Source organism: Scleropages formosus, chromosome 13, assembly GCF_900964775.1.
Source record: "Scleropages formosus chromosome 13, fSclFor1.1, whole genome shotgun sequence".
NCBI classification, from domain to species: domain Eukaryota; kingdom Metazoa; phylum Chordata; class Actinopteri; order Osteoglossiformes; family Osteoglossidae; genus Scleropages; species Scleropages formosus.
The window spans coordinates 15,027,420-15,050,110 of NC_041818.1; the positions used below are offsets into that span (position 1 = coordinate 15,027,420).

Consider the following 22,691-nt stretch of genomic DNA (forward strand, 5'->3'; position numbering starts at 1 on the left):
ACTGTGTAAATTATGCTGCGCTGAGCTTCACGTCGCACAAATCCCAGAGTAGAAGGACACGGAAAGCGGAGAATGAGGTTCTGTACTCAGCTGTGAGACAGCAGCTCAGTTTGTGAGGACCCTGCTAAATTTACATGCAGAGGGAATGCCAAACAATCAAAACTACTACCTTTTTATCTTTAGCCTGTATCCCTTTAAACATGACACATTAAACAGTTTAACTGTTATTAAGAACAATATTGTTCATTAAAATGCACAGTGCATAATGGAACACGTGACACCATGCCATACTGTATATGTCATTCTTACACATTTTTATAGTATCAGATTTTTTAAAGTTTCTTGTTTTTCAGTTTGTTGCTTTTAACTTTAATACTTTTACTTGGGTTTGGGATGTAAAAACATGTTTCATGAACAACGCAGTTGAAGACAATGCATTTTAATACCACAGTAATGCCTTAAGCACTCCTAGTGTTCTCCTAATTTACCGCTGGGTACAATTTACAGTTGTCAGGGGAACAAAAAGAGACAGAAACAAGCATACGGTGTTTTTTTTTCCTCAGGACACTGTACGACATGGAAGAATGATAAATAAAGTGTTGAAATGTATTCACCTTTTTGGGGGGTGCGGTGGTGCAGTGGTTTGGACCGGGTCCTGCTCTTCGGTGGGTCTGGGGGTCGAGTCCCACTTGGGGTGCCTTGCGACGGACTGGCATCCCGTCCTGGGTGTGTCCCCTCCCCCTCCAGCCTTTCGCCCTGTGTTGCTGGGTTATGCTCCGGCTCCCCGCGACCCCGTATGGGACAAGCAGTTCAGACGGTGTGTGTGTGTGTGTGTGTGTGTGTGTGTGTGTGTGTGTGTGTGTGTGTGTGTGTGTGTGTGTGTATTCACCTTTGAATGTGGGAAAACAGTGAAGAAGCAGTGTTTTCAGCTGACTGCTCAAGGACCTTCCATATTTTTCTTTTACAACGTATTACTAAACGCAGAGCAGTGACCGGACACAACCATCAAAACATGTTTAGTCCTAATTACTGCAGATTATGCATTTTTCATCACTGGCATTTTAAACAAGATGCTTACAAATGTAAATCCTGTGATAAACATGAATTTTGAGGAACGCTCAAAGCACACGTTCTGTTGAGGCTGGGTTACGGATGTGTTTATTCAGTTCAGTTCGCTTTCTAGGTTATTGTTTAGTGGTTTTTACCTGCAGTCCTACTATGTCTCCTTCTGTCTGTGTTGGTTTGTTGTATTTCCTGGAATTTGCACTCATCATGGGTACTGCTGAAACAGCACAGCATCTCAAAATTCTTAGACTGGGCGATGGCTCATTTACTCCACAATTATGGACAATAAATGATCTCCCTGTGTTCACAAAGGTTCATTCCTACGATCCACAGACCTGTGCAGAAGATGTGAATGGTACACTACTTCTGTACCCTCCCTTACCATGAAAACCATGTAAGTGGTCCAGTTTGACTCAGCAGTACTTACCCTACCATACCGGATGGAACCAAGAAACTCTATCAGATCCCACATTCTCATAAAATCCTGTGTCAAGCCTTAATACTACTGGTGATTGTCATACAATATTGACTCCATCAAAAAAAGCTCCATACAATTCACAGAAATGAGCATCTGGAGAAAATAGCTTTACTGACTAAAAATGTCATGTGTTGCACTTGTTATAACCAATTGGGATATTTAAATACATATCCACACACAGAGGCTGTGCTCCAGTCATTACTAGAAACTTGATACATGTAATGTATGTTATGTAGAGATGCAGGCGTGAAACACTAAACTGGTAGAAAACTGCAGTCACTGAATCGTCGCCAAATGCTCTCTATGTAACATTTATATTTACATTTACATTTATTCATTTAGCAGATGCTTTTCTCCAAAGCGACGTACATCTTATAGAAAATACAATGTGTGCACTACATTAGGAGAAAGAGAGATTTCAGGTTTACTAAAGTGCAGTATATTCCTGTAGATGTATTTTTTTACGCTGCATGTGATGAAAACAATTGAGTTAAAACAAAAACTGACATTATCACTAGTAAAAATTGATCCGTTAAAATGTGTTTTATTTATTTCTGTGTCTTTCACTATGCAGGGGACAAAGATGCTACGCTTCTGTACTAACCCTAACCCTACTGTACACACCCCCTCACATCCTACTTTCTGTGACACTGACACTGACAATCTCAACCAATCAGAACTCTCAATTATGTAACTGTACTGCGACAGCATATTCAATATATCATTTTATGTAACAGGTTTTTCGCTGAAAGAAACTCGGCACACCCCCCCCAGCTCTTCGAGAACTGCACTCGTCCGGAGTCAGTAAAAGGGCTAGAAAAATCATTCTAGACCCCTCACATCCAGGCCACTTCCTCTTCGAACCCTTGCCATCTGGCCGGCGCTACAAGCACTGAGCACCAGGACAGCCAGGCACAAGGAAAATTTCTTTCCTCAGGCCATCTACCTCATGAACACCTAAATCTCTCCCCTAGAGAGTAAACCAGTGCAATACATAATGCTATTTATATTTATATTTATAACTTTTTATCACATCATATCTCTTCTCACACTCCCTTGCATTTGTAACTAGTGACTATTTTTGTATATAATATTGGGTACTGTATATTTTTATATATTTTTCATCGCTTATTCACATACTCTATCTTGCCACTGTCATTCTGTCTGTGCTGTGGAAGTTCCTGTCACCAAGACAAATTCCTTGTATGTGTGAACATACTTGGCAATAAAGCTCGTTCTGATTCTGATTCTAATAATAGAATAATAGGAATTTACCTGAGTGAATTATTACCATTATGTGAGGAATAGGTGCTTATAAAATAGTTTTACTGATGCAAAGAGACTCAGCGAGCCATTCATTTATTGGTGCTGGAGAAGTTCAGTGTGGCACGCTCAGTGCGGGAGGGGAGAGGAGGGGAGTGGAGTAAGGTGGGACATGTACATCTCTTTCAGGTAATACATTCCTTTTAACCCTTGTCCCTGGCAGTAGTAGTAGGGGGCGAGAGAAGGAGGAAGACACCTGGACCAGCACACTGACTCTGAATTTGTATTTGTAAATACAAGCACCACTTGCTCACATACCCTACCGTCCTAGTTCACAGTCTCATACCTACCTTTAGAGACATGAGGTTGATGATGCAGAGTTAGTGATGTGGTTTTTGTCACGAGCAGCCTTCAGGAAATAGTTATTAAATGCCTTCATTTGCTTTAATAAGAAAAAAAATGCCTATAAATGGTTACTTTCAGTTCTGATGATTTGAGATACCCCAGCTGAATGTTTCTTCATATATTGTGGACACATTCGTTTACTCCGTGAAAAAAATTCACCTAGATTCTGACACGTATCCGAGTATTACATTGTGCTTTACATTTAGCTACCTACATATATATTTCTTCTACAAATAAAATTAAGGCTGAATTATTCAATGGCTTTATTTAGAAAGTGTGCTTTGCATTTACTTCTTTAAATGTCCATGTAAATCAAAGGAAGATAAAATAAATAAATAACAGATGAAACTGAAAACGTCCAAAACGAAAGAGTAAGCAACTTATTCTTGAATTTGAGGACAATATGGAAACACACTAAATGCTGAAATACAAAGTTCCAAAAAAAACATGAAAAAGGTACATGTGTTTTATTCTGTGAATTTACTGACAAACTGAAGCAAGCAAAATTCGAAACTGGTCACACCACATAATAGATTACCATGAGTACATTCATGTTCTGTCAAAGCAGTTGGGACAAACTGTTGCATTTTTTTCGGAAAGACTTTAATTCCTCAGTCATACAAATCTTTTTTTTTTGTAATGTGAAAAAAACCATGCTATTCCAGATACTGATGGGAAGCATTTACTGTGACCAGTCCTGTGGAAGGTAACTGACTTCCGAATAGACAACATTTTCCCTGCACTTTGACTTGGGCTTGTTCTTCTGTGATATATTTACGGCTGCATATTGTAAAAGATCAGCTTCTTGATTCTGAAAAAAGTAGAAAAATTAAAGTACTTTTAAGTATCGAATAAACGCAGCTTTTATGTTTGTTTTCCAACATAAGTGAAAGAAAAAAGTGGAAGAAACATGTAAAAGTCATTACCGGCTCCCGCATGATATCAGAAATGTTGGAATACTGGGCACTTTCATTCTTTGCTGTATGCCCTGTTTCTTGAAGAAGAATAAAATATTAATCCAAATGAAAATTCCCATTTGTACCAAATGTTTTTTAAAATATGATGAATTTTGTGACTATATTCATAACACATGATAACTGCATTCAGAATGCATGAAATACTAATATCATTCAATCCTTCAACTGTTACAATAACACAAAAGACAGCAATGTACTGCATAAACCTGAGGATGCTTAAAGTACCAAGATGAATGGCAATGAATAACTCTCTGCAAAAATCTACTTTACCTTCTTTGCCCCTGGCACTGTGACACTTGAGTATTTTCAATACAAGGAGAAAGATTACAATTGCAAATATGATGTTCAGCAAAGCCAAAGGAAGCACAATGTAATTAAATTCCCATGTAGACTTATATCCTGAGGACAGAAAAAAAAACAATTTTCCACATAAATTTAATGCATTCATTGTTATTTAGTGTTACTAATTTCCTTCAAATTACTATTATTAGTAGTTTAAGTCTACACAGCCTTTGTTTAACATCCTTATAAATGGCATTTCTCCCATTACATTGATCCAGCTTTCTTCCCATTAACAAAAAATCACCATCAAATTGTTTGATTTGTGCTCTTTTATATACCTACTGAATTCCATTTATTAGCATTTACTCACTGATCCTCTTCTCCAAAGCAAAATATAATGTTAAGCCATCTGCTATTATTTACTCATTCACAAAGCTGTGTAATTTTTACTGGAGCATATCAGGGTAAGTACCTTGCTCAAGGGTATTATAGCAGATGGTGGGATTAAAAGTCCAAAGGCAGCAGCTCTAGACACTACCCACTAAAACATATCGGGGACTGGGAAGGGATTCAAGTCCACACATACAGAGGACAACGGATTAGAAGTTCATTACCTTAACCACTTGTTCACCGCTTTGCACAAATTGCAACTCAGATACTGTTTTTTGGCAACGCTATAGAAAATATGTCATTTCGAAAAGTTAGCATATGACTTGCATCATAACTAATGCATTTTGGAAGATTTGGTCAGCTTTTAGATTAAGCTTTAGATGTGTAGATTTAGTGCCACATGGCCTCTATACATTGTAACCTTTCACCCACACACACACACACACACATACACACACACACACACACACACACACCTTTCACCATGGTTCCATATTGTCTAATACCATTGTGCACTTGTATATCCTTGGTATACTGATTCTGTGTCTGTGTTGCTGTGAGCAGTTGCGTAAATTAAATTAAAATAAAAATAGTTTTTTTCCCTCAGTAAACACCCTACCTGTGTCTATGTCCAGTTTTGTCCCATTTCCAAACAGTATGTCCCCACACGTGGCCACAGCACAGTAGTAAATCCCAGCATCGGAGCGGCTGAGGTTCCTCTTGGGGAGGCTGTAGACACAGCCGTGTGTAGGAGACCCAGCCTCAGGGCTCTTCTCACACTCATCACTCCTGTTTCCATGGGTGTAAATGAGTCCCGGAAGGGATTCTCCCGAGCCGTGTCTGAACCAGTAAACACTGTGTTCTCCTGCACAGGTCTCACTGTCTACTGTACACTGCAGAGTCACAGAGTCTCCTGGATGCACTGGGTCTGACACCACCTGCTGCACCACAGTCCTGCTGCTGGAATCTGTGCCTAAAATAAGAGTTAAAGTTTTAAAAAAAACCAGTTGTAATATATCTATTTATTTTATAATCTAACAGACTGCTTCACTGCTACCCTTCAGTTTAAATCTGATGCAACTATTATACCTGACCAATTTAAATAAATGTAAATTTATGCTATTTAATGCATTAAATTATGAAGTGCTTTTTGTTCTGATATACTAGAGATGAAAACATCAATAAAGTGAAATTTATTATTTAGCCCACTGCATTTATTACTTTGTGTTAAATTACAGTTTTATTTTTCATTTCATTACAGTAAAAGTGTAACAAATAGCGTTTCATGTAAGCAGTGTTTTTTGAGAATGACAGAAACAGATTCAAATCAGTTATTTTTACCTGTAAGCATTAAGAATATTCCAGCTCCAAACTTCATGTAGGTCAAGAACACATAGCCACAGTAATATGTTGCGGTGTCCTCATGTTTTGTTTCGGATATCCCGAGGTGCAGTTTTCCATTCTGTTTGTATACCACAAATCGTGCATCTCGGAAGTCATCAAAATACATCGGATCATTTGAGTTGTCATAAATGTTTGCTATAGCTTCAGGACTCTCACCAGTGGTCTGCTTGGCCCAGAACATGTAATTAAAATTTTTCTCATTTAATTCACATACCAGAGTTACGTTGTGCCCAAGCTTTGCTGAGTGGAAAACCCTGTTCTGAAAATCATCACGAATTTGATCTGCTTCTGTAACAGAGAAAATTGGAAGACATAAAAAATTGAGATCATTTCCAGATAGCAATAGTTATATTCTACGTACCATATAAAATAAACACAGTTACAGTCTACATTGCCAGTATAAATAAATCTTACTTTTTAGTACATATTTAAATTAATCTTTCATATATTGTAAGGCAGGTGTGATGCATATCTCTAAGTAGTATTTGCACAAGTGATTTCTTTAACCTTCTACAAGCAGTTTCATTCAGCTGTCACTTACTAGTTTCAAAGAGGAAGAGAATAAAACAGTTCAATAGTTTTATCATCCCCACCGTTAGTCTCACAGGTCAAAATTGGCACCTGGTCGCTGCAGTTGTGTGCAGGGTCCTTCAGCCTCAGCAATCAGTAGAGAATCGAGGTGAAGGTCTATATCACGTGATTGGCCCAGCATTCCCCTGTGCTGCAGTAGGTCGCTATAGATCATAAGCAGCCTCCCACTTTCCGTGTTGCAATGCAAAGTGCAGCACGGTAACATCTAATCTTTTGTGTCTGGCACAGGTCCTTGAGTGCTGGTCTCTTTGGATCTACTCACCACTCTCCACAAATCCTAACTCAAAATTGTGTGCGTACGCCTATGGATAAAACCGGAGACACAATATGTAGATAGAGATACAGGTAGGCATGCCAGTGTGCTACTTCCAAGACCAGCAATCTGACGTTCCAAGCAATTTTCCTGCACGAAAAGAGTCTTCTGTAGTACTGGAACAGTTAATCACAAGGTTTTCAGCATACTCGAAAAATGCCCTGGGAGGTCCTCCCAGCTGATGCTCGGCCTCTGGTTCCTATAAGTAATGTCCCAGTTGTCGGGTGTTACTCCTGCTTAGTGATCTTTTGCTTGTTAAGGAAGAATTGAAGAAAACCATGTAATTTTAGTATAACTATGACAAAATAGAATTAGCTGGATATTCTCCTAATTGAGAGAATGTAACTTTCACACTGACTAATGACGAACATTTTAAATCAGAGATATTTTCATGTATGTTCTCCCCATGTTTGCAAGGGTCTCCTCAGGGTGCTCTTGTTCTTACCACAGATGAAAAAAGTGTGTTTCGGGTGAATTAATAACGCTACATTTTCCTCTCTGTGTGTGTATGCGGATAAGTTTGTGCGTGATTACTCTGTGATGGTACTGTGGACGTGAATCTTGTGCTTTTGCCTGTGTTGACATTTGAGCTTGTGGTTTCCCATGGCCTTACGGTGTCAGACTAAAATTATGCGTAGCCTTTAATCATTTCTTTTGACTGCTGGATGAACCACCGAATGAGCAGAGGTACTAAGTGTGAGAATTTAAATGTAAATAAGACACAAATGAGGTCATTGATAAGAGACTCCTTGCACATAACACCCCTGGTTCTTACACCACAGGTTCCCTATGAATACTCTGTCTATGGTGGTATCAGCCCAATGCACTTTGGAGGATATTGCTTTGTTGCTTGTGTCCCTGCTGCTCTGGCAGCGTAATAAAGATTGATCATACTTATATAGAAACAGACTGAATGGTTCTTCTGACAATACCCTGTCTCACACTTTCTGTTTCTAGAATAGGCTCCAGGACATCAAAACCCTGCATTTGACAAGCAGTTATTGATAATGGATGGATGGATGCATGGATGATATCTCATGCAATGGGCATATTCTAAAATAAAGGATGTTCAAAAAATTTATGTGCCAGCACAATAAAAACTGACACGAAAGGCTTATATATTTAAATAACCTATCAGTCCTCTGTGGGGAACATGAATAAAGGGCAGTGCAAGAGGTCAGAAAAGTGTCCCCAAAGTACATTCTTCCAAATAACATGCAGATGAAACAGAGGGATTTATTTTCAAATCTACAGGCACAGAATAACCTGCCACACGTCAGTCAGTCAGTCAGTCAATCAGCCAGTCTGTCTCTCTGTCTGTCTGTCATCTTGGGACGTGGCAAACAGTTAGTCATTCTTGTAAACTGCAGACACTGGGCGACACTCAGTCATACCTGTACTGATCAGGCAGTATGTCTTCCTGGCACTCAGGATACAGGCATTGTTTCACGAGCAGTCATGACCCACTAAAACAAATGCAATCACACTCAATATCTACAACTGCCTATCCCAACCAGGGTCGTGGCAAACCAGAGCCTAACCCAGAAACACAGGGCGTAAGGCCGAAGGGGGAGTGGGCGCACCCCAGATGGAATGCCAGTCCACTGCAAGGCCCTCTAAGCAGCACTTGAACCCCAGACCCACCATAGTGCAGACCCCGGCCAAACCCACTGCACCGCTGCATCCCCCTTGAATGCACTCAGTGGAACTTAAATATTGTTATATGAACGATATATAACTTGTTATACCTATAGGCTGTACAGGGAAACCTGTGTACAATTCTGGGGGTATTTTCTTGACAAGAAATTCTTTATTTAGGGACACAGCCTGCAAGACAACTATTTACCCATGCAATCTGCACAGTCAGGGTGGCCAAATACTTATTGTTTTTGAAACTCTGAGAGTACCGTCTAGGATAGTTCTTGGGCAGGAGATCTTGGAGGACCAGGAACATTTTATTTAACAAAACGAAACAATCTGAAACTGTAGAAACCACAACCTTAGGGTTAAGAAGGTCAGAGTGTTCTGCATTTTGTACATGTGTGTGTTTGTGCATATTTATATGTTTCAATTCTCTTTAAATGATCTTTTTGCCACTGAAGACACAATCATATGCAAGTTGAAAGAGTACAAAACAGCTGATAGAATTTTAACTCCATCAAGATTTATTATGCAGCTGGATAGACAAGACGTCACAAACTGTAATTAAATAACACATCACACATTTTCAACCCAACAATTTGAAAATGATGAAACCAGATTAAACATTTAATTCTTCTTAGTCTATTATTGTTTTACTGTACAACCTAGAAAATTTTAGTACTGGATGTGGTTTATTTAGGTTTATGCTTAAATATGCACTACAGCAGGTATGAGCCGGAAATACACATGAACAGAAATAAAGACAAACATGAAAAAAGAAAATAACAAACCAGCCACAAACAAACTGCTTTTAATATGTAAACATGGGGCTGTAAGTGAAAAAAGGCCTTCCGCTGTAAACCTCAGACCTTATTTTTAGAGGTTGTGCGGAAACAAGCTCAGAGCTGAGATGTTGTTCTGCTGGTGTGACTTTCACATAGCGAGAGCTGTGAAACACAAGCAGCAATGTGGTCAGCCTTACTGTGCAGAGAAAGGGTGATGAAAACTGGTGGAAAACACCTGACTACATAATCCCACGGCAGGAAAAGAAAGAAGCTGAAAATAGCTGAAAGAACCCACACAAGTTTAAAATACTGTATATTTAACCTGTTTACCCTCAAGAAATCGCATCACGGTGACCTCAAGAAAATGTTGCGCAATGCTCGTGTCTTATTTGAATGATGAAAATAACAGTGAGGGTAATTTTCTCGTTTGCATTGGTAATATACGTACACTTCATAGGCAATCCATTGGCTAACTGGAGAACTTAAAAGCAAACTTACAGCTGAAAAACAATATTACTCATACACGCACAGACTGAAGCCGCTTGTCCCGGGGAGGGTTGCGACAAGCCAGAGCCTCACCAGGCAACACATGGCACAAGGCTGGAGGAGGAGGGGACACACCCCGGACAGGACGCCGGTCCATCGCAAGGCACCCCAAGTAGGACTCGCACCCCAGACCTGCCAAAGGGCACGCACAAGCCAAACCTACTGCACCACCACACCCCCAACAATATTACAATAAACAATATAATAGTCACGTTTCATTTTTCACAGACTCCGGTAAGACCTTCCCACAAAAAAACCTCTTTCTTCTGGGCAACAGAATCCGTCTACTAACAACCTATGAAGACCGATCCCACAGAGCCTGAGATAGAAGGTTGCTGTCAGTATAGGAGATAAACAGAAGATACCTGGCTTCAAATGCCACTATTCATTCAGAAAAGGCTTTCCATAGTTATGTATGGTATCACTTTTTATGTATAAGGCTTGCAGATTAAGGTAAATTTATACTGTGGCGCACACGAACAAGTGTATTTGAAAATTCATGTTCTGTACTTGAATATTTATTTATATATTTAGGGATGGGTTCTTTTCTAGAGTCCTTAACATTGCAGTTTTGTTATTTGTAGAAACTTTGGTATCAGTGTGAAACTTCACATCTGACAGCGGAGTACACTATGTCCCTCTCCAGTACCGTCCTCTTTGACCGAGCTTTGGGTCCCGTGCCAGCGAAGCTTAGGGAGACATAGTTGGGAGAGTCAGCCTCACTCATCTGAAAAGAAAAGTTGCAGAAATGTGAGAAGAGAAACATCATGCTGGTTTTCATGTCATAGCTAAAATCACTGACGCTACCAGAGCTGTCTTGTGGAGTATGTAGTATTTGGGCTTTTTAGACAGAAAAGTAATGCTATTGTTACTGTAATTAAGGTTTTCTCCTTAAAACTCAAAGTTAATCAATAAAACAAGTAAAAAACATTTTACAAAATACCTGTTCGCCAGACACATTTGTTCTGTGTTCAGCGTCTTGGGAAGCAGCCACACCAAATCCTTTTTTGTGAGAAAAGCAAAAAATAGTTTCTTCTTGATTTTTATTGAACACAGCATGTACTTTTTCCGTATAACTTCCTGAACTCACATAAAACCCTCTGCAACAAATAACAATTACATATATTCCATACTAAAAAAATGAAATGTAAAATTAAGCACCCATAAGCATTTTCAAAAAATACTAGTGGACAAGTACAAGTAACAACTGTAGTGGTAACACTGTCTCACATACCTCTGCAGTATTGGCAGTGTGTTCTCTTATTAATAAGGCGGATCAGGATGACGATCAGGATCACACATAATGCCGATGTGGCCCCCAGGCAATAAACAGTGCGAAGGAGGAGCACATTTTCTCCTGAAGAAGTACGGACAACTGTCAGTTGAAATTATTCAATGTTTGTGTTTGTCAGATGAAGCTTATTGTATTTCATTTTTCATGCACGCTGATCAAAATGAAAACTACACACTTAATGTAACAAAAAAAATGCCTACAGAAGAAAATCTCAGTGTGATTTTCTTCTTGAACATTTCTTGTGATTATCAGACAGCTCCTTTAGACACGATATTCAAAGTGGACTTTGACTAATGAAATTATTAGCAAATTTTAACATATGCATGCGAGGCAGTCAGATTTTTACATACATTGCATATTCGTGGAATTCATTTATTTTGACAATGACACAATCACAGTAAGGCATAAATGTTGCTAGTGGATTTTTCATTTATGCATGCATGCTTTGACAGTCAATACTCTGGTTTTTGAGCAGTCATTGTGTATACACTGTCTCTATGTTCAGTTGTTTTCATTTCTAACTGAAATTGTGAATTGTTTAAATGTATCTGAAGAAAATTGTATTATTTTTCTGTTTTCCAGTGTCTCTTTCATAATTTTGCACCATGATTGATGTTCAAATAAAAATAATTAATTTAAAAAATAAATTTAAAAAATTGTACCACCCAGTGTTTAATTTAAAATTTCGTTACTTTTTCTTACACAGGGAGGTGATTATAGTGCTACATAAGAGGAATCTCCAAGACAGGGACTAAATGACCAGTATGGTTTTCTTCTGCAACAAAATTCGTAAGCTTTCAGAAAACTCTACTGGTGAAGACTGCAAATGCACAAGACTACAGTGCTATGACTGCCGAAGAAGAAAGAGCAGCATTAATGAAAAACCTGAAGATGAAGACAAAACGTGAACAAGACTCAAACTTATTGATTTCTGTTTCAACAATATAAGTAGATGTCATCTGAGGGCAGAATCCACATGATTCCTATGACTGTCATGTTTATGTCAAGAGAAATGAACAGTGCATTAAGGTGCCAGTACAATATGTGCAAAGGCGTTCATCTTCATTCTCTGGATCACCAATCGAAAACTGATTACAGTCAAGACAGTCTTGACTACTACATGTTCAAAGCACAAGATTTTGTTTAATTTTTGTCAGCATTTCTTCTTTCTCAGTTTGATTAGATTAAGACTTGGCAAACTTAGCAATGTAAAAAATACAGATACATAATTTCTTATGTGGACAGTACATTTTCATGCTGACATACCAATATTGATCATAAATTCTAGTTTTGCATAAATTAACCATCCATTAACCATTTTCTGTTTTATACAGGAACCTATGTACTGTTATTTTTCCAATAAAATTGAAAATTGAATGCAAATAACAAAGGACAGATTTTGAAGAAGTCAATTTTTAATTCACTCATAGAAAAAAGGGAAAACAATTGTAGTCCAGATTGCATAACAAGTTTTAAAATCATATGACAATTATTGGCTAAAATGCACCAAAATCTAGTATCTTACTGCCAAATATCATCTGTTTGTGTTGTCCACTTTGCATGTATGGCAATTAAATAGAATGTATAATGAAATATTGTTTCAAAATTTTTAACGTTTTCTCCCCTTTGACATTTTATGACCTTAATCATTCTTCCAATGGACTCTTCATATCATATTACTGTGGAATTCAAACATTTAAAGTTTATGAATAATATGATTTCATTAGCCTGGCTGCATTTTTCAAATGCACTAGATTTCCTTTAATAAATGATGTTTAAAACATTGCATCTAGTACTTGATTACCATTTCCTTACCTGGAAACTTCACCACCGTCCCATTTCCAAACAGTATGTCCCCACATGTGACCACAGCACAGTAGTAAATCCCAGCATCAGAGCGGCTGAGGTTCCTCTTGGGGAGGCTGTAGACACAGCCGTGTGTAGGAGACCCAGCCTCAGGGCTCCTCTCACACTCATCACTCCTGTTTCCATGGGTGTAAATGAGTCCCGGAAGGGATTCTCCCGAGCCGTGTCTGAACCAGTAAACACTGTGTTCTCCTGCACAGGTCTCACGGTCTACTGTACACTGCAGAGTCACCGAGTCTTCTGGACGCACTGGGTCTGACACCACCTGCTGCACCACAGTCCTGCTTTTCGGTGTTATGCCTAATGGAAGCTACTATAGTCAGAATACATATGCAAATATGTACAAAAAAATAGACACTTATTATCTAAAAATAACAATGTTTATATATTCAATATCAGCTAAATATATATTATTTTGAATAGTTCCAAAGTTTCGCTTCCAGGTCATTATCATGGATTACAAAGTAATGTTCACAGGAACTTTACACCTTACTGTGAATGACCAGATCAAGTGATTGTAATGACAGTACCTGTTATCAGAAGTGTTCCATCTCCATAATCCATTATGTTAACATTTATTGTTCCGCAGTAGTACGTTCCTGAATCGGACACTTGTGTGTTTGATATAATCAGATGGTTTATCCCCATCTTGACATCTGCTGAGAAGCGTGGGTTTCTTTGAAACTCATTAAAAAATGTAGCATTATTATCGTATTTAAAAAATGTAGATACAAGCCGAAGCTTTTGTCCCACAGACTGCTTATACCACAATATGTAATTTACACTCCTGGGGTAGAAACACTCCAGAGTCACAGTGTCTCCAACCTGGGCAACCTTTAGCGGCCTTGGCTGCACAATGTCTCCAGTCTGCATCTTGCCTGGGGTGTATTACACAGAAACAACAAAGTACTATGCATTAATCTAAATTGTAAATCGGTGTAGCAACACTGGACAATTTTTCTGTTGTAAAACTTATTTCACAACTATACAAATAAAAGACACCCATTCCAAAACAATTGTTATGTCTTCTATTCAAACATATCACTGGCATAACTCAGTAATTAGAATAAATTGGTGTTTACTGCCGTACTTACAGACTTTAATGAAAAGGACAAAAGCCAAACAGAGTCTCATTATCTTCTTGTGCCCTCTCACCACATGGCTGTCTTGTGTTATCTTGGAGAGTTTCACTAGAATATGAGCGGAGAACATCAAACTGTGAAAGAAAAAATGTAGGCACTCTTCACACTGACCTCATTGGCTGAGTAAACAGGAAGCGAACGATTGTTTCAGACTTTCAGCTATATTGTATATTCTGCAGAACCATATATAGATTTGCCATTTAAAAAAAGTGAAATAAAAAAATGGCCACAAGTTTTGGCTAATACTAAAAGTTTTAAAAATGTTAATTTATATAAAATATTATGTATCTCTAGAACACATGAATAGCTCATTTACAGTAAATTACAGTATATTTTGAGACTTTAAACCACAGCTGCACCCAGATACAAGTAAAGCAGATAGAGTTAGAATGATCATACTTACCATTCATAGAGAATATTAAAATTTGCAGAGAACCCAGGCAGCCATAGGTATGATGATTCTTACAGCCTCCTAGTTGCCAACAACTGGCATCTCATTGAAACACATTTGCGTGTGTTCAGGTTTAATGAATACATTTTTGATTATTTTTAACAGTTTTTTTCTGAAATATACGATAACATTAAATGATTCATAGGAACTGTTTTCAACAGCTGAACATCAGCAAGTGTTTCATTTTAGCATTTGGCAAAAACTTTTTACAATTATTTTGAGTCGGTTCAAAAATACAAGCAGTACACCTTAGCAGAAAATGTTTTATTATACTGCGGATCTGTGATACGGGCTACATAACTCTAAAAAAACAATATTCAAGTGATTCTCTAGCATTAAACCTTTCCTGTACATTGTACAACATGTTGATTCCACTTCAATCATGGCTTCATTAGCAATGTCTCTTGAAAAAAAAAAAAACGTAGAGCCTGACAAATTCATGCTGGTTTTTCTGTTGTTTGTAAACTTGCCTCTGCTTTACTGTGTTTGTGTTTCATTCTTACCGTTGGCTGCAAAAACATTTACATTTACATTTATTTATTTAGCAGACGCTTTTCTCCGAAGCGACATACATCTCATAGAAAAAACAGTGTGTGCATTACATTAGCAGAAAAAGACATAGTTGCAGATGTGTTTCTCATGTGCAGTTAGTTTGTTCCTTACAGCCATATGAACCAATGTTCATCACACGAGTAGCTGCATAAAAGTTTATCCGAATATCGACATTTCCTAATCACATTCTTAATATATATTTTTTTAAACATTTACATCACACAAGTAGCTGCGTGATGGTTTCTCTATTGTTTAACAGTTATGATCTCGAAGTTATAGTGCATAACCATTTACACATTACATGAACTTAAGAGATCATGGAAGCGGTGAGTCTGGAAGAGATGAGTTTTAAGACCTTTTTTAAATGTGGACAGAGATTCAGCAGTTCTAAGTGAGAGGGGGAAGTTGTTCCACCACATCGGACGTTACAAAAGCTGAAAGTCATAAGAACCTTGTGCCTGAGTGCTCTGTGAAGCAGACATATCCTGGTTTGTCCAAATCATACCAGTGAGGTAACGTGATACACTACTGTGATGTGAAATCACGTTCATTTGTGTCTTAACAAATAGAGTTGACCGGAAACATTTTGCAATAGGTATAGTGAGAGATAAAAATGTTTTTAAAGTGGGAAAGCTTTTTAACATCCATGTGTCTTACATTTGGTCAATGGAAAATGTCATGAGTGTTTTGAAATATGGATTTGTGCCATTCAGTATAGCTTAGGCAGTAGGTTGTGCAGTGGTTAACGTGAAAAAGTTTTCAAGACCCAGCCCTGCAACTGCTTTAATTCCTGCAAAAAAGGTTTATACCTTAAAGTCCTCCAGTGAAGTACTAGGGGTATAAATATGTTAAATGCTGTAAGCTACTAAAAATCAAAGCATCATCTTTCAAGAAACATTGGCATCAAGTAATGCCAGAGCAGTCTTTACTTCCTGATGAGGTTCTGGTCTTTGCAGGTCACTCTAGCAGGTCATTCTACTGGTCTGGTGAAGTGGGTGCAGGTTTCTCTTCAGTTGCATGTTGGGACACCTGCTTGCTACAGGTGATGTCAGCAAATTGAATAAAATAATCAGAAGAATTGGGTTGGAACCAGGGAGTTTCACTGGACTCTCTGAAGGAAACAGTACAGAAAAGGACCCTGAAGAAACTCTCATCCATCATGGACAAAGACCCACCCTTTCCATGCCACCCAGTCTGTAATAAACCCTCACACTATTGAAGTGGGACTGACCTCTTATTGTCTAAGTGGTACTCAGCTGTGAGTATTACTTCTTATTTATTTGCAGTATTTTATAGCCCTCAAAATGTAATATGGGGTGTGGTGGCATAGTGGGTTTGGCCAGGTCCTGCTCTCTGGTGGGTCTGGGGTTTGAGCCCTGCTTGGGGTGTCTTGTGATGGACTGATGTCCCATCCTGGCTGTGTCCCCTCCCCCTCCAGCCCTATGCCCTGTGTTGCCAGGTTAGGCTCTGGCTCGCCACGACCCCACTTGGGACAAGCGGTTTCAGACTGTGTGTGTGTGAAATGTGATGTTAATTCATTACAGTGTCTTATGTAATCTGTCTACTTTTATGTGTGCTGCTGTACCCTTGTACAATTTCATCTATCTATCTATCTATCTATCTATCTATCTATCTATCTATCTATCTATCAGTCAGTGAATTACAGTGAATTAATTATGCCGATGTGGTTTTGGAATCACATTGCATTGTTTTTAAAGGTCAGTTAAATTAATGTTATATGCAGGGTGAAATGTGTAACTTAGCTTTTTACATGCTATTCCCCTCTCAGTGTATAGGCCTGAATAATATTTGTCTAAGTTGGGATACAGGTGGTGTCTTTGAGAATAGGCAGTGGTGAACATGGTAGAAGTTTTCTGAAAAGACTGAAAGGTATTGATATGAAAGAAAGTAAAACAATGTCTTTAGTCATTTGCCTTTAATTATGATAAATCTTTGGCACACTGGGGATCAGTGTAATAGCTTAGCCAGCATGATAGAGGCTGGTCTCTCCATAAGGTAGAACTGTGGGTTGAAGAAGCCACAGTACTCCTTTGGGTGTTGTATAGAGACTTGAAGGCAGATCTCTGGCATCATGGTCTTGGTATTTACACAGCCACTATTATGGGTTAGCACTGTGCATTAGATTAGTCTCTCCACTTTGCATATACTGTTAATGACAATAATGTGTGTAAAATCAAATGTATGATTAAAGTTCGTTATTTTAGTGAAACGTTTTTTACTAAGATTTAGATTTAAAATGCTAATATTTACATCCTAGTTTTTTAAGGCTGCTTAAATGCTGGAGAAACAAAATTATAGAAACCTGTTGGAATGATAAAGTAAAGCATTTTTTTTAGCATTTACATTGATAAGATGTTACGATACATCAAACATTTGCCAGCTTTTCCAGTTCATTTTTCCACGATGTCCTCTCACTCCCAGTCTGGGCCCTTAAGGTCAGAATACACAGTGTCTTTTGTTGTCTCCCTCTTCTTTCTCTTGGCTTTTGAGTTCTTTAGATTCAGGGCAACATAATTCACGACATCCACATCCTGGCACTGTGAGCATGTACAGTAAAAATATTTCGTTACAGCACATTTTGATACAGGTATTGATATTTCAATAATAGCCCTGTGTCATAAATCCATACTCTTAAAAGAGCACCTATTAATCTTCTTCAATGGCTTTGACCTTTATTTGCATACCTGTTTGCTTGACTGTTCTCTCATCAGGATTTCACACTGGCTTTCCTGAACTGATTTACCTGTGAAAAATATATGGATTAAAAGAGCATTTACCGAGCTCCTGGGAGTTTCACATGGCTAAAACTCACTCTCAGTATCTACAATGAGCCACACAGGTTAGGCAAGTGTGAGTCCTCTTAGCCAAGACAGTATGAACACTTGCAGTTTCCATCCTTTGGTTGTTTAAACAGGTGAATATAAATTGGTGGCTGCCAGTGCCAGAGGCAGCGCCGCTCCTCCTTTAGACAAAATGCTCGCATTCTGTATACAGTATTATCAGGTAACTATTCTGCCACTGTCCATCTATTATAAAGGACATATTTGTGTTGAATATTTAATATGCTTTCTTCCGTTTCAATTTAAAAGGTCCATTGCCTTAAATTTTCAAAATGTATAAGTGTGATATGTCTAGAAGAAAAAAGAGTATGCTCTACTGTGTTATGTGCACACAATGTTATGCATGATAATTTCACTAATCAACTTAAATCAACATACTGCTTTGTTTGCCAAGAAATTTAACTAAACTACAAAATTTAGTTTTAACTCTAATCCACAGTGACAGCTCAGATTATACATGTCACAATATATTATTTACAAAAGTGTAAAACGTTACCAGAACAATTTTACTTTGCTAATTTGGTCACCTGTGGTTATTTCTGGATTTTTTTTAACAAGACCCATTTAAAGATTATGTTTCAACAAATGTCAAGTATGAAATGCAAGATGGTAGACCAGGAAAAGTAATTATTAAAACACCCCATGCAAATTTTAACTATATGCATTACTGTGGTTATAATAATTAAATGGTTTTGTTTTACATTTATAAAGCTATAAATGCAGATGCATTACAAAGTGATGTCTGTTAACATGTAAGGTACAGAGAATATTATGAGATGCTCAACAGGACTTCCAGGAAGACGAAATTAGGTGCAAAAATTCATGGGTTGATCTTCAGATATTTCCTTACATTGGTTTTAGTGCACCTAAGAACAAACCTGCGGACAATACAGGGTGTGCACTTCTTTTCTTACTCTACAGAGTCACTTACCTGCATGTTGACCACAGATGTTATTATTTCTTGTGCAGACAAAGACAGCATTTGCAAATATGCTAACAGCTAATGTTATCACCAAGCTAAGAACAACTGAAGGAGGCAAATTCCAGTGGCCTAAAACAAAGAAAACATAGTTTGAAACAGTAAATATCAATCCAATTAATTATTGACAAATAATTAAATTAAAATAGTTAAAAGAAAAAAATTGGTAATAAATGATATTATTCTCTAATGGAGTTATAGTTTGGAGGTTTGGTGGCGCAATGGGTTGGACCGGGTCCTGCTCTCTGGTGGGTCTGGGGTTTGAGTCCTGCTTGGGGTGCCTTGTGACGGCCTTACGCCCTGTGTTGCCGGGTTCGGCTCTGGCTCCCCGTGACCCCGACTGGGACAAGCGGTTCAAAAAGTGTGTGTGTGTGTGTGTGTGTGTGTGTGTGTGTGTGTGTAGTTATAGTATAGAATATGCATTGTATAAATCATTTTCAGTTAGACATCCATTCCGAAAAACCAAGTTTTTATACTGTAATTGTACTTAAAAACTTTACCTGATGGCAAGTTTTTGTAATTTTTTTATTTGCAAAATCTAACCCACTCCAGCGCATTTTCATATTATATTTCAGGCATATCTCAGTTTTGTTTCAAATGCTTGGCTGCTCCTGGCACTCTTGATATATTTAATGTGATAGGATTCAAACTTATGGGAACAGTGCACATTCAGTACATTCGAAGAGTCTAATTTGTCCCCTTTCATAGACCTACTAAACTGCAGATAGAAAAACACAAATACCGTTTTTCAGAAAGCTACAGAAAATATGTCCAGTAGAAAATTTAAGATTTGACCATCATTGCAATTCTAAAAATTTTTAGAACATTTTCTAACAATTTTTTTCCCCTCAGTAAATTCCCTACCTGTGTCTATGTTCAGCTTTGTCCCATTTCCGAACAGTATATTCCCACACGTGGCCACAGCACAGTAGTAAATCCCAGCATCGGAGCGGCTGAGGTTCCTCTTGGGGAGGCTGTAGACACAGCTGTGTGTAGGAGACCCAGCCTCAGGGCTCTTCTCACACTCATCGCTCCTCTTTCCATGGGTGTAAATGAGTCCCGGAAGGGATTCTCCTGAGCCGTGTCTGAACCAGTAAACACTGTGTTCTCCTGCACAGGTCTCACTGTCTACTGTACACTGCAGAGTCACCGAGTCGCCTGGACGCACTGGGTCTGACACAGGCTGCTGCACCACAGTCCGTCTGTTATAATCTGTCAAAATACATTTTATCCTTGGTAGTTTCACCCACACTATCAGACAAGGAAGATACATGGTGTAAAAATACATGGATCTTCTTTCATCAGATATTTTCACACTATGGTATTCGTGACTGTTTTGACTGAGAGTCCCTCGTAACAGAAAATATCATGAAGACAAGGTTCGAAATAACATAATCGTTAAAAAACATGTTGATAGTTAAGCAAGAATCATAAATATCTTATAAAAAGGGAGTTCAAAACCTACCTGTGAGTATGAGGACGGTTCCATCTCCAAAGCTGATCTCATTGAATGACATTGTAGCACAGTAATACACTGCTGAATCAGACGGCTCAATGTTCGCAATAGTTAGATTAAAACTTGCTGCTCTCCACTGGAAGGAGAAACGCGTCATGTTTTTGAACTCTCCCTGTACTTTGAGAGTTTGTGAATAGGAAAATGCTTTCGCCATGATCCGAGGTTTCTGGACAGCCTGCTGCTTGAACCAGGCAGTGTAGGTTACTTCATCCTTTCTTGAGAAGCATGTAAGAGTCACACTGTGTCCCAGCTCTGCTGTTATTAGTTCAGGCTGCAAAATATCATTAGCAACTGTGGTACCTGGAAGAAAGGAAAAAGAAAAATTTCCAATGACAAAACAAAAATTGATGTTATTTACAGTTTTACATTCATTGCTCACTACTGTAACTAGTGTAAAAGTCAGTAGCACTGCTGTAGACTTGTAAAGTTAAAACAGAAATTGTATTTGGATTGAAGCATTTTACAAGAAAATATAAGAAGAAAAGAGAGCCTCATCGTCTCTGTACGTCCACTCCTCTTGAAGGAACCTCTGTGTAAAGGACTGAGAAACTGGAGCGAAGTGAAGGCATAAGAAACAGAACGGTACTCACAGCGCATCTGATTGGCTACAGGAATTCATGACATTTATTTGACAAAGGCATTTATTTGACCTATGTGTATCGCAACGGTATTGTGATACTCACAGAACTTCTAAAATCAACATTTTATATCACTACCAGAAATATTTGTACTCATGCATTTGGCAGCCTTAATGCACTTGAATATGGATTTTATTGACTAAAACGTTTATATTAGGGTGTTGAAGAAGTCGAATTGTGATTTAGTTTTTAAATGCTGTTTTAAAAGCTTTTCGTACTACATAGGCAGTTCAAGAGATTAGAACTTTCTCTCTGAATGGTTCTTACACACACACATTATCTGAAACCGCTTGTCCCATGCAGGGTCGCAGGGAGCCAGAGCCTAACCCGGCAACACAGGGCGCAGGGCTGGAGGCGGAGGGGACACACCCAGGGTGGGACGCCAGTCCGTCGCAAGGCACCCCAAGTGGGACTCGAACCCTAGACCCACTGGAGAGCAAGACCCGGTCAAACCCACTGCGCCCCCCCCCCAGATTCTTCACTTACTAGCCAAAATACACCATTTATAATGATTTTTTTGCAAGTATCCCCCATATAGATTTAAATTGATGGCTTTATGAACAGTGACCCTGTGAACTTATTAAGTTATTAGTAAAGAATTTGGACTATGTCTCTGACATATTTGGGTCACTGTGTATGTCGCTCTCTACAAGCAGAAACTGTCCTCCGTCTAAGAAAGACAGCTTAAATGACTTGTAATTCCTGCCAAGCAGTGTTTCACAAGCTCAAATACAGGAACATAATGACAAACCAAGTCACACTGAGTCAAGACTTGATGATGTGGCTCATTGAATTGTCTTTATTTCCATTTAATAAGGATAAAACAACACGTTTAGTAAGCAGCTTGAGGGTTCATTATGTTGCATGTATTAACATTTACATTTATTTATTCAGCAGACACTTTCCCAAAGTGATGTACACCTCATCGTAAACAGAAATGGATTCAAAAACAAAGATCTTCAGACACAAACACACAATTGTGAAAGTGCAGCTTGTTTTTTTATCAGTGCCATTTCGCTGGTACACATCACTCACTCAGCTGCCGACAGATAAAAGAATCAGGATATACACAGATAATCATGGAAAATGATACAGGACACCAAGCCGGTGGGTTTGTCAGCCTTTTCTTAAATGTTGGAGGGATTTCGCACTTTCCAGGGAGAGTGGAACTGTGTTTGTCCACATTTTGGATGATTTGTGAGTGGGACCACTAAGCATCCAGAGGTGGAGGAGCATGGTACTGTTTTACAGT

The 22,691-nt window shown here is 38.5% G+C and overlaps 3 protein-coding genes across 3 annotated transcripts; all 3 read right to left on the bottom strand.

Moving 5' to 3' along the window:
* Positions 1-3,893: 3,893 nt before the first annotated feature.
* LOC108929667 (uncharacterized) lies at positions 3,894-7,773 on the bottom strand. The gene is made up of 8 exons (XM_029257514.1): positions 7,703-7,773; positions 6,858-6,919; positions 6,479-6,552; positions 6,202-6,322; positions 5,480-5,833; positions 4,459-4,587; positions 4,138-4,205; positions 3,894-4,022 (listed from the first exon to the last, which is right to left on the bottom strand). Exons 1-8 carry the CDS (start codon positions 7,771-7,773, stop codon positions 3,894-3,896), a joined length of 1,008 nt encoding a protein of 335 aa, XP_029113347.1.
* A 2,962-nt stretch (positions 7,774-10,735) lies between these two features.
* LOC108929668 (uncharacterized) lies at positions 10,736-14,418 on the bottom strand. The gene is made up of 6 exons (XM_029257515.1): positions 14,395-14,418; positions 13,831-14,178; positions 13,250-13,600; positions 11,375-11,497; positions 11,084-11,142; positions 10,736-10,867 (listed from the first exon to the last, which is right to left on the bottom strand). Exons 2-6 carry the CDS (start codon positions 14,171-14,173, stop codon positions 10,736-10,738), a joined length of 1,008 nt encoding a protein of 335 aa, XP_029113348.1. The 5' UTR covers positions 14,174-14,178; positions 14,395-14,418.
* Positions 14,419-17,877: 3,459 nt separating this feature from the next.
* LOC108929669 (uncharacterized) lies at positions 17,878-21,312 on the bottom strand. The gene is made up of 6 exons (XM_018744360.2): positions 21,266-21,312; positions 20,751-21,101; positions 20,150-20,497; positions 19,238-19,357; positions 18,151-18,209; positions 17,878-18,003 (listed from the first exon to the last, which is right to left on the bottom strand). The coding sequence occupies exons 1-6, from the start codon at positions 21,294-21,296 to the stop codon at positions 17,878-17,880; spliced, it is 1,035 nt and encodes a 344-aa protein (XP_018599876.2). The 5' UTR covers positions 21,297-21,312.
* Between the last annotated feature and the right edge of the window lie 1,379 nt (positions 21,313-22,691).